This window comes from Vipera ursinii, assembly GCF_947247035.1.
Source record: "Vipera ursinii genome assembly, chromosome: Z".
Lineage (NCBI taxonomy): Eukaryota > Metazoa > Chordata > Lepidosauria > Squamata > Viperidae > Vipera > Vipera ursinii.
The window spans coordinates 6,077,839-6,090,521 of NC_139517.1; the positions used below are offsets into that span (position 1 = coordinate 6,077,839).

The 12,683-nt window shown below is 39.6% G+C and overlaps 1 protein-coding gene across 1 annotated transcript; it reads left to right on the forward strand.

Moving 5' to 3' along the window:
* Positions 1–4,140: 4,140 nt before the first annotated feature.
* LOC310649939 (olfactory receptor 5AN6-like) lies at positions 4,141–10,964 on the forward strand (the record flags this gene model as incomplete). Its single annotated transcript, XM_083378772.1, has 2 exons — positions 4,141–5,072; positions 10,012–10,964. The coding sequence occupies 2 exons, from the start codon at positions 4,141–4,143 to the stop codon at positions 10,961–10,963; spliced, it is 1,884 nt and encodes a 627-aa protein (XP_083234898.1). The 3' UTR covers position 10,964.
* Between the last annotated feature and the right edge of the window lie 1,719 nt (positions 10,965–12,683).

The following is a 12,683-nucleotide window of genomic DNA, read 5'->3' on the forward strand; positions in this document are numbered from 1 at the left end:
TGGAACAGAAAACATTCCAAAAAGTGCTCAAGAAAAGATACACAAGACTCATATAAGATTGATGAAAGGAAGAAGGATTTGCATAGAGTGGCCTATAATAGGGCACAGTTTACCTGACTCATGTTCAGCTGTTTAAACTTCAAATTCCACTGAGCGTTAAAGTATAGTCACTGCTTAAATGTGCAGAGTGGCAAATAAGTCAATGCTGATTTATTTCAATTCTAATTATCTTTTTAGTCTCAAATTCTGCTTACCCCATTCCCACAGGAATTTAATTTTCATTTTCCTGAAAAAAGGGGTCTTTTTGCAAATGTTAGAGAGGAAGGGAAGGAGAGAGAGAGAGAGAGACAGAGAGAGAGACAGACAGAGAGAGAGAGATGTAAAAAAGATGTCGAGACTCTAGAAAGAGTACAGAGAAGAGCAACAAAGATGATTAGGGGACTGGAGGCTAAAACATATAGGGAACAGTTGCTGGAATTGGGTATGTGTAGTTTAACGAAGAGAAGGACGAGGGGGGACATGATAGCAGCCTTCCAATATCTCAGGGGCTGCCCCAAAGAAGAGGGAGTCAAGCTATTCTCCAAAGCACCTGAAAGCAGGACAAGAAGCAACAGATAGAAACTAATCAAGGAGAGAAGCAACCTAGAACTAAGGAGAAATTTCCTGACAGTTAGAACAATTAATCAGTGGAACAACTTGCCTCCAGAAGCGGTGAATGCTCCAACACTGGAGGTTTTTAAGAAGAGACTGGACAGCCACTTGTCTGAAATGGTATAGGGTTTCCTGCCTGAGCAGGGGGTTGGACTAGATGACCTCCAAGGTCCCTTCCAACTTTTATTATTATTATTATTATTATTATTATTATTATTATTATTATTATTATTATTATTATTATTATTATTATTATTATTATTATTATGACAGAGAGAGACAGAGAGACAGAGATTATAGCTGTTTTCCAAAAGAATGCATTTTTTTTACATGCAATTAATCTTATACAGTGATTATTGATCATTATTTCCATGCCTGGAATCATATGTATCTTTTTTTTTCCTTATTGGGTTTATTTTAAACTAGAAATAAGGAGAAATTGTCTGACAGTGAAATCATTCAGTTTGCCTTCAGTTAAAAACAGTTTGCCTTCAGATGTTGTGGGTGCTTCATCACTGGAGGTTTTCAAGAAGAGACATGACAGCCATCTGTCAAAAAATGGTATAGGGTCACCTGTTTAAGTAGAGGGTTGGATTAGATGACCTACAAAGTACCTTTCAATTCTGTTATTCTATTCTTAAGTGAAGAGTTTCACTTCAACTTTTGTGAATTTTAGTTGATGTTTTGAATCAGAATATAGAACATTATAATCCCAACATAGCTTTGAAGGCATCAACAAAATTAACAAGGCGTGTCTGACTAGTACTTTAGAGGAAGAAACATCTATATATCTATATCTATAACTATAGCAACAACTACATCTATAGCTACCTATCTTTCTATATCTACCTCTATGTCTACATCTATATGTCTATATGTCTGTATCTATCTATATCATCTATATCTATGCCTGTCCATATCCATAGACTTCCCCCATTGACTTTGCTTATCAAAGCTTGCTAGAAAGATTATGGATAGTGATCATATGTCCCTGTGACAGTGAAATGGTCATAAATATTGTATATGCCAGTTGCCAAATTTTTGATCACATAACTGTAATGTGTGTATATACAGGGGTCTGGTGCCTCAGTGGGTTAGGACGCTGAGCTTGTCGATCAGAAGGTTGGCAGTTTGGTGGGTTGAATCCCGAAACCCATGTAACAGAGTGAGCACCTGTTACTCATCCCAGCTTCTGCCAACCTAGCAGTTCAAAAGCACATAAAAATGCAAGTACAAAAATAGGGACCACTACGGTTATTTTTTATATTATTTTTTTATTTTAATTCCATTTATATCCCGCCCTTCTCCGAAGACTCAGGGTGGCTTACAAGCTTAGCAGTAGCCTTCATTCTATGTATATGCCTGCTTATTAGGGCTTTCGCCCCCCCCCAAGCGGCATTATTATAAAGTCAGCTTAATTGCCCCCAACAATCTGGGTCCTCATTTTACCTACCTCAGAAGGATGGAAGGCTGAGTCAACCTTGAGCCTGGTGGGATGTGAACCTGCACTAATTGCAGGCAGCTGGTGTTACTTAAGGAGGCATTAGCCCACTGCTCCACTTTGGCATCTAGTCATGCTGGCCACATGACCACGGAGACATCCTCGGACAAGTGCTGGCTCTTTGGCTTTGAAACGGAGATGAGCACTGGCCCGTAGAGTTGGAAACGACTAGCACGCATGTGTGGGCCTTTACTACTGTCCACTACCAGCTGGTCCACTGCCAGCATCATCAGAGTAAGCAACTCCCCACCCCCTAATACTTACTCTGATGATGCTGGCAGTGGACAGTCGATTTTTAGGTTTTGTAAATGGTTGATTTTATTGTTTCATAATTATCCCGGAGTTTGAGGATTTTATACCATTACACACAAACACAAACACATGCATGCACACACACACACACTCTGTGTCTGTATCTGTGTTTCTGTGTCTCTGGGTAGCTTACAAGACTATGCAAGTGTCTTATGGGTAGCTTACAAGACTATGCAAGTGTCTCTGGGTAGCTTACAAGACTAAAACAAGCAACTCCACCAGCATCTCTTGACACCCAAGCAAAATTTTGGCCCCATTCACCACCAAGAACAGAACTCATCCACCCTGACCCAAGTGGCAACACATTTATTCCAGAAGTATGACTTTAAGATAGTGTGCCAACCTCCTCTCCCCTGCAAAGCCCATGGTGTAGATACTCCCACAAGGTTTCAACCATCTCAGACTAATTTGTGCTTCCCAAACAGCAACTGGATAAAGTTCTTTTAGTCATCGTGTTTACCCACTACTACAGTATCAAACATTGTGTGGTAAAGCATTAGGGTTAGAGTTAAACCTTTTAAAAATGTGTCCATCGAGCAACAAAAACTTTCCACTTTAGCTTGTATTAGATGCCTATGCAGCATAATTTTACAGAAAGAAGGAAGGAAGGAAGGAAGGAAGGAAGGAAGGAAGGAAGGAAGGAAAGAAAGAAAGAAAGAAAGAAAGAAAGAAAGAAAAAGAAAGAAAGAAAGAAAGAAAGAAAGAAAGAAAGAAAGAAAGAAAGATGCATATTCACACAATTCTAATTAGGTCTCTCTGGGCTATTAAGATTTCCTTCAAAACTCATTTGTGGCTTAGGGAAGTATGACTAAAAATATAGCAGACCTGTAAAGAACCCATTGTTATGCAGCACCATGGATGGAACCATAACATTTAAGTAAAATTATATATTTTCTCCTTTTTTTGCAGGTTACGGGGCACAGTTGGCTTTAGCCCTCTATTTTCTTTCATCTTGCAGAGTGCCTTGAGTTTTGAACTCCTTTCTTATATGTGTGTGTTTTATTTTCTTTAAATCTCAGAAAAAGGTTATTGTTGATGGAAAGGTGGAATTCTGTGCAATAGAGCTTGGAAAAATTGCCTTTTATTCTGTGAGTACACTTCATCTTCAGTGCCTGAACAGTATTTCTTTGAAAGCCTTATTATGATCATGTACTGTCCAGATTTCTATTGCATAGTTAACCTTGAGCTTGCCAAGATCAAACTCCTGGCTGTGGTCAAAGTCAGCCTGCAATACGGCATACTAACCATGGCTCTAATAGAAACTGAGACTTCTGTTAGAGAGAAATTCATTCTGTGGTCTGGTTCAATAGATAAATATTGAAGGTTGTCTTGATTCAAAGATTGTAAGCCACCCAAAGTTTTGTGACAATCCAATAGACTTGGCTATTGGAAGTGACAGAAATGAATATTGTATAAAGACTTCTGATGTACAGTACTTCACACAAATGAATAGCCCCTAAATAATTTCAATTTTCTAATTCAATCATCTAACCTGTGATTCCATATTTTATGTTATAAGTTGCATAACTGTTGACATATGGGCCCAATCTAGTATGAGACATTTTCTTCATTTAAAAGAGGGATGACCAATTTAAATAGAATGATAAAATAACCAGACTGTAATGTTTATCCTCTTGTTTGTCCTTGACAGTTATAGGCAAAAGATATCCCTGCAAATGTATCAGATAAATCAGACTGTGGTCACTGAGTTTATCCTGCAAGGGTTTCCAGGCTCAGCTGAGTTGCAGAAGTATCTCTTTGTCCCGATTCTTTTTATCTACCTCCTCACAATCATTATAAACATCCTGATCATTGTCGTTGTTGTCCACGATCCTCATCTCCATAATCCCATGTACTTCTTCTTGGGAAATTTTTCTTCCTTGGAGATCTTCTATGTCACCACCTTGTCACCCAAGATGTTGGCTCACTTTCTAGCAGAGGAAAAGTCCATCTGTTTCTACTGTTGCATCTCTCAAGCCTTTTTCCACTTCTTCCTCGGAGCCACAGAATTTTGCCTTCTTGCTTCAATGTCCTTTGACCGCTACATTGCCATCTGCAAACCATTGTATTACAACAGCATCATGAATTTCAGACTGTGTCTCCAACTAGCCTTGGGCTCATGGTTGGGAGGGTTATTCACTGTCATTGTCCAGACGGTTTTACTATGCCTGCTCCCATTTTGTGGTCCCAATATGATCAACCACTTCTACTGTGATGTGACACCTTTACTGAGTTTAGTTTGTGCTAATACATATGTGCTTGAACAGATGGTGTTACTGGGATCAGTCCTTCTTCTGTTCAGTACCTTCCTATTCACTGCAATCTCATATAGCTTGATCATCTTCACCATAATGCGCATCTCTTCATCCTCAGGGAGACAGAAGGCTTTCTCTACTTGTGTTGCCCACCTTACAGTTGTATCCATCCAGTATGGAACTGTAATGTTCATGTACGTTAAACCCAATGCCAACTCTTCTTTGGAAATAAACAAGGTGGTTTCTGTACTTAATACCATTGTAACCCCTCTGCTCAACCCTTTTATCTACACTCTGAGGAACAAAGATGTCAAAGAAGCTTTGAAGAAAATGATACATACTAAAGATAAAATGTTTCATTGAGTGTAATAAAATATACTATAAAACTAAAGTTTATTTAGAATGACTTGATTTGATTCCCAGATGGGATAAAAGAAATTTATTCTTCCCCCCCAAGATGCTGGCATTCATTAGATGCATTTGCAGTAGCTCCATTTTGGCTACAATCCTCTTGTCATGGTCAAACTGAGATTTTTCTTAGAGGAAAAATCATTCTATGGGTCTGGTTCAATAGACAAACTCTCTATTGTCAAACTGTCTTCTCTTCTTCTTATGAAAATTTCTGTTGAGTTGGACATTTTGTACAGTGATCTAGTCGTACAATCTATTGAATTGTGCTGTTCAATCTATGGAATCTATTGAGAGAGATAGAATCAAGATCATGTGAAGTGTTACTACTGCTTTAGTACTTGGAATACTGCACCCAGTTTTGGTCACCACAATATATAAAAGATGTTGAGATGCTGGAAAGAGTGCAGAGAAGGGGAACAATGATGATTGGGGAGGGGCTGAAAAACATATGAAGAATGATTGCAGGAATTGGATATTTATTTATTTATTTATTTTATTGGATTTGTATACCGCCCTATTCCCATAGGACTCAGGGTGGTTTACAGGGCAGTTAAAATCATGAATACAAAAAATTAAAAACAATTAAAACAATTAAATTAAATTCAAGCCCCAAGAGTAAATCTAAAACCCAGTTAAATTAACAACCCCACAGTCTGGACCAAACAGATCGAAGAGCCAAGTTTTCAGGTCCCAGCAAAATGAGCAAAGGTCAGGGGCAGTCCTAAGTTCTGTGGGTAGTTGGTTCCATAGGGCAGGTGCACCCACAGAGAACGCCCTTCCCCTGGGAATAACCCGCCGGCATTCATTAACAAGTGGTACTCTGAGAAGGCCCTCCCTGTGGTGGCGCACAGGACGATGGGAAGATGATGCCGGCAGCAGGTGTTCCCTTAGATAGTCCAGACCCGAGCCATTTAGGGCTTTATAGGTCATTACCAGCACCTTGAATCTCACCCGGAGGGCAACCAGAAGCCAATGTAGCTCACGGAGAAGAGGTGTTACACGGGAGTATCGGGAAGCTCCCATCAAAACTCGTGCGGCTGAATTCTGCACCAGTTGAAACCTTCGGGTGGTCCTCAAGGGCAGCCCCATGTAGAGGGCATTGCAGTAGTCTAACTGGGAGGTCACGAGCGCATGAGTGACTGTACGTAGAGCATCTCAGTCCAGATAGGGACGCAACTGGTGCACCAGGTGAATCTGGGCAAAAGCCCCCCTGGTCACGGCTCCTATGTGATCTTCCAAACTGAGCCGTGAATTCAGGAGGATGCCCAAGTTGCGAGCCCTATCAACTGGGGGTAATACCTCATCCCCTATTGTAATGATGAGAAGGCTGGTCAGCCGAGATGCTGGTATGAACAGCCACTCAGTCTTGTCAGGATTGATTCGAAGCCTGTTTCTCCCCCATCCAAACCCGGACCACCTCCAGGCAACGGAACATCACGGTGAGGGCATCACTGGGTTGGGTCGGGGTGGAATGAAAAAGTTGGGTATCATCAGTGTACTGGTGATACCCCCACCCCCGAAACCACGAATGAGCTCACCCAGCGGCTTCATGTAGATGTTGAACAGGAGGGGAGAGAGGACCAACCCCTGAGGGACTCCACAAACGAGAGATCTCAGGGTGGACCTCTGTCCTCCCGTCAATACCGACTGCAAGCGGGCCCAGGAGGTAGGAGGAGAACCACTGTAAAACAGTGCCTCCCACTCCCAGCCCCCTGAGACGCCACAGTAGGATACCATGGTCGATGGTATCAAAAGCTGCTGAGAGGTCTAATAGGACTAGGACAGAGGAACAACCCCTGTCCTGAGCCCGCCAGAGATCATTCACCCAGTGCGACCAATGCCAACTCTGTGCTATGCCCAGGTCTGAAACCCGATTGGTACGGGTCGAGATAATCAGTTTCCTCCAGGAACAGAGGGAGCTGATGCGCTACCACACTCTCAACAACCTTCGCCAAAAAGCGAAGGTTGGAGACAGGATGATAGTTATTCAAAATATGTCTAGTTTAGTGAAAAGAAGGACTAGGTGTGACATGATAACATGTTCCAATACCTGAGTGGCTGCCACAAATAAGAGATTAAAGCAGCAGAAGGCAAGACAAGAAGCACTGATTGGAAACTAACCAAGGAGAGAAGCAACCTAGAACTAAGGAGAAATTTCCTGACAGTAATATAACTATTAATATAATTATTACTATAATATGATATACAGTAACTATATAATAAAACTCTCCTTGGTTAGTAACCTATCAAGGAGAGAAGTACTTAGAACTAAGAAGAAATGGTGAGACCAATCAACCCATGGAACAGCTTGCTTTCACAAGTTGTGGGTGATCCATCACTGGAGACTTTCAAACAGAGACTGGATAACCATTTGTCTGAAATGGTATAGGGCCTCCTTCCATTTGGACTAGGCAGTTGGACTAGAATACCTCCAAGATGCCTTCCAACTGTGGAAGAAGAAGAAGAAGAAGAAGAAGAAGAAGAAGAAGAAGAAGAAGAAGAAGAAGAAGAAGAAGAAGAAGAAGAAGAAGAAGAAGAAGAAGAAGAAGAAGAAGAAGAAGAAGAAGAGGAGGAGGAGGAGGAGGAGGAGGAGGAGGAGGAGGAGGAGAGGAGGAGGAGGAGGAGGAGGAGGAGGAGGAGGAGAGTTGGAAGGGTCCTTGGAAGCTTTCTAGTCCAACCACCTGCTCAGGCAGGAAACCCTATACCATTTCAGATGAATGATTGTCCAATCTCTTCTTAAAAAGTTAAAAACCTCCAATATTGTAACACCTACAACTTCATCCCATAGAAAAAATATAACACATGTTCTTTCTCACTTAGTTTCACCCCCTAGGAAGTAGACAGCCCATCCTGCATTCTAAAAAATGGTTATGATGATGATGATGTTGGTGATTATGATGATGCTGATAACGATGATGACAATGTTGCATTAAATCATGAAACACGATTTTAAATTATTTAGATTCTGTTTTGTCTTGTTTTGTCTCCAAGGGTTTCCTTGCTCGCTCGCTCTCTATCTCTCTCACTGATGATTTGTTCTCCTTGGTGGAATAATTAGAAAACATTGATATTTTTTTTCCTTGGTGAAAAATCTGTATTTTCATTAATGAATACAAATTGAGTACAGAAATTTAGGGATGAGGCATAAGAACATCTATTTTGGACTCAATCATGCATTGATCTAACATCAGGAACAAAATTCTACTCTATAAGAAATATGTTTTGTTTCCTTCAGTTTCCAATAGAAGTTTTCAATGGAAAAGAAATCTGAAACTCAGGGGAAAGCTATGGAGTTCTTCCTATTCTCTGACCTTATTTGTGGCTTACCAAGATTGTATTATCCATCACTGGGAGGTATACAAAAACTAAATTATTTGCCTAAGTTAGTTTGTGAAAAATAGAAATAACATCCAATCTATTGCTTCATGAATTAAACTGAGAACCTACTCAGGTGAGTCTTCTTTTATCATTTTTTTTGTGAATGACTAGTTGACTACATTCTTGCAGAAAAGAGGTAATCTAACTAAAATTATAATTGTGTGTAATAAATAAAGTTAAATAACTGAGTTAAATATATATTCAACCCCATTTTTCATAAATTTCTCTGTAAGCAATTGAATGTGAGTTAAATGTTAGTAGTAACACATTACACTTATTGATTATTTTATTAAATTATTGAAAAGCTTTGCACTTCTATATCTGTAGAGAATAAAGTTGACCTTGATGGAACTATGCAACTTCCATTTCTAGGACAATGAGGGGTTAAAAATGTTTTAAGTCCACAATAAACAGATAACATTTAAAAGTATATCAGACAACTGACTCCCTAATTCATAATAAAGAGACGGCGATCCAGCAGAACCAGACTAGCAAGATTCTGTTGTTATAGCCAAATAGAATAAAAAAACAGTTTTAATAGTCCTGCAAGTTGATTTCTTGGTTTGGTTTATCTAGTGGGGCTGACACTACCTAATCAAAGATAGAGGGAAGGGCTTTAGCTGCCCTTATACACATCATACACGTATGCTTCTTTATCTTTCTCTCTCTCAATATAGATTGCCAGAGAGGATACTAAATCTAGTAGACTCCTCTCCATTGGATGAAATCAAGAAGAAACTGAACATCCATCTCCCTGAAATGCTTTGATCTGGATTCTTGAACTGAAGAACAGGTTGGACATGAAAGTCCACGTAGCATCTTCCAATTTCTGGAAGGATGCCACATAAAAGAAGATCAAGTCTTCTCCTTTCTCTATCACTCCATAGCTCACAAGATAGACTAATGGATTCAGGTAACACGGAAGGTAGATTTTAACTGATTGCTAGGAAAAACACACAAAACAGTAAGAGCAATTTAACAGGGAAAATCAGTGGGACAGAGAGCTTCCCTCCACTTCCTCTTAAGAAGACCTTAAAATTGCCATGTCATAGAGGTGTGTAGATACCAAGTTAACAAAGATCAATGTAGAAGAAACAAAAGAGGCACATAGTTTGATCAACATTTTCTTCAAATACCCGAGGAAAAAAAAATGGATAGAGAGATTCATGCTATAGAAACTACACAACAAAACTTTATGTTGCAGAATTTTTAAAATAAATCATCTGTATTTTTAAATATTATCTTTCTGGTACATACATATTTCACTAAAAGCTTTGGAAAATGCAAATACATTTTTTTTATTCCTACTGAACTTGTTTGTAGGACCCAAAAAGTGGACCCTGCACCTTTGGGGAAAATGTGATGATGTTGATTGAACTTGCTTTTAGGCCAAAGATTTGGGTTGGTTTGTGTTGGCTGATAAAGAATCAAGCTGTAGAATAATAATCTTTATTAATAATAATTTGATGCTGCTCAACAATTATTCTGCTCTTGGATGAATAGGTTTGGGATGGAGAACCAAACAGTTGTGGATGAATTCATTTTACTGGGATTTCCCAGCATCCTAAAAGTAAGATTTCTGGTGTTTGTGGGTGTCTTGATGATCTATATCTTGACCGTCACTGGGAATATTGTCATTGTTGCAACTGTGGTTTATGACCCTAATCTCCATAAGCCAATGTACTTCTTCCTCAGCAACGTCTCATTCTTAGGAATCATGTATGTGACAGCTACAATCCCTAAACTTTTGGTCAATTTACTCACCATCAAGAAATCTATCAGCCTGACTGGTTGCAAAGCCCAAGCTTTTTCCCACTTTTTCCTAGGGGCCACAGAATTCTTCCTTCTGACTGCTATGGCGTACGATCGTTACATGGCCATCTGCCACCCCCTTCATTATCACACAATCATGAGTAGCACAGTTTGTGTTCAACTAGCTTGTGGATCCTGGTTTGGTGGTCTGATGACCGTCTTGATACAGACCATTCTAGTGTTCCGGCTTCCATTCTGTGGCCCCAATACTATCAATCACTTCTATTGTGACGTTGGACCACTGCTAAAGTTGGCTTGCACTGACACTCATCTCATTGAGTGGATAGTCTTTGTGGTTGCCACCATCGTGGTGCTCAGCAATTCCCTCTTGACGGTGGTTTCATACATCTTCATAATCTCCACTGTGATGAAAATCCAATCCATTTCTGGAAGACAAAAGGCTTTTTCTACTTGTATCTCTCACTTAATCGTTGTTATTCTGTTATATGGGGCAATTATTTTTATCTATGTCAGACCAACAGGACATGCTTCATTAAATATGAACAAGGTAGTCTCCCTTCTCAATACTTTGGTTACACCATTGCTCAACCCTTTTATTTATACTCTCAGGAACAAAGAAGTTAAAGATTCTCTGAAAAGGGGTTTAACCTGGAATAAAGCATTTAAGAAGAGCCACAAATAAAGTTTTTTTTTAAAATAATAATAATAATAATAATAATAATAATAATAATAATAATAGAGAAAAGACTGACTAAAGTACTATGGAGCACCATATCCCAAAGGTGCTTTTTCACGAGGCAACTGGACTTTCTTGTTTTATTCTGAAGACTTTTTGCTTCTCATCCAAGAAGCTTCTTTAGCTCTGACTGGATGGGGGGGGGGGAATGGAAGGATTTATACTCCTTGCAAACAGCTGGTCATTTGCCTCCTTTTAGGGAGTCATTGAGGCCATTTGGAGGTTTATCTGTGTCATCAGGGTCACCTGAGTAGTGCAAATCGGTATGGAGTCTTCTTGGAACTACTGGAAGTATTGTGTTGTAGACTGGAAATAGATGATGCCATGTTCCTCCCTCTCTGTTGAGAGAGGACTGTTCAATTTTGACCTAGATGGCCTCTTTGACCCCTCTTTCAAATCACCGATCCTCTCTGTCCAAAATGTGAACTTTGCTATCTTCGAAATAGTGCCTGTTGTCTTTCAAATGTAGATGGACTGCTGAATCTTGTCCTGATGGTTTTGTTCTCCTATATTGTGCCATTTGTTTATGAACTGGTTGTTTCATTTCCCCAATGTACAGTTCTGCATAGGGCTCACTGCACTGTACTGCATATACCATATTGCTCAGTTAGTGTCTAGGTGTTTCATCCTTGGGGTGGACAAGCTTCTGCCTTACTGTATTCCTGGGTTTGAAGTGTGCACATATGTTCTGTTGGCTGAAGATCCTCCTGAGCTTTTCCAATATTCCTGTAACATATGGAATGACAACATTGCAATATTTGGGCATAGACCAATTTCTCAATGAGCTGTTTGTTTTTGTTTTTTTTTAAAGAATACTGCATTCTAACCACTGCACCACCACGGCTTATATTGAATGATTGAATTGAACTGATTGATTGAATTGAATAATTCGGTCAATCAATACTGAATAATGCACCCTACTTTCTCAAGTCTTCTATACAAATGGTCTTTCCAGGTCCCATCATGGCATATGTAACATAAACAGTCTGTAACATTTTCTCTCTGGTGGAAACTATGGTGTAGAACAAACATGTTCAAGCCGATCACATTTTAGGAAAGAGTTCAAAATAGATGTGGTTAAAGTTTTAGAGTCTTATTTTGTCCCCTCTTTGATTACGTGATTTTTAAGGTATATACAGCTGACAAAGTGAGAAAGAGCCTGTGGCCTAAAGGTTAAAACAGTTGCCTAAAGTCCAAGCAGCCCAGGCTTGAATCTCAGAAGGCTGTGGCTGGCTGATGAGAGCAAAGCAGCTTGAAGTAGCTATACCAGTCTCCCTTTAATTCTTTGTTAGCAAATCCATGTGTGTGTGTGTGTGTGTGTGTGTGTGTGTGTGTGTGTGTGTGTATGTATGTGTGTGTGTGTGTATATACTGTATATATATATATATATATATATATATATATATATATATATATATATATATATATATATATGCATCACTTTGCAAGGATAAGCCCATGTATACTGTCCCTTGTGATCCTGAAGTGAGGATGGCCCTAAGCAATGTTTAATTGTAATTCTCTAAAGTTCTACACCATCCAGAGTCACTTTCTTTGAGGTGAATGACCATATATACAGGTAGTCCTTGATCTATGGAAACAATTGCTTCATTCCATTTCTCTCTTTGCTTCTCAGGCTTTGCCATGTGTTTGTGGGACTATGGGT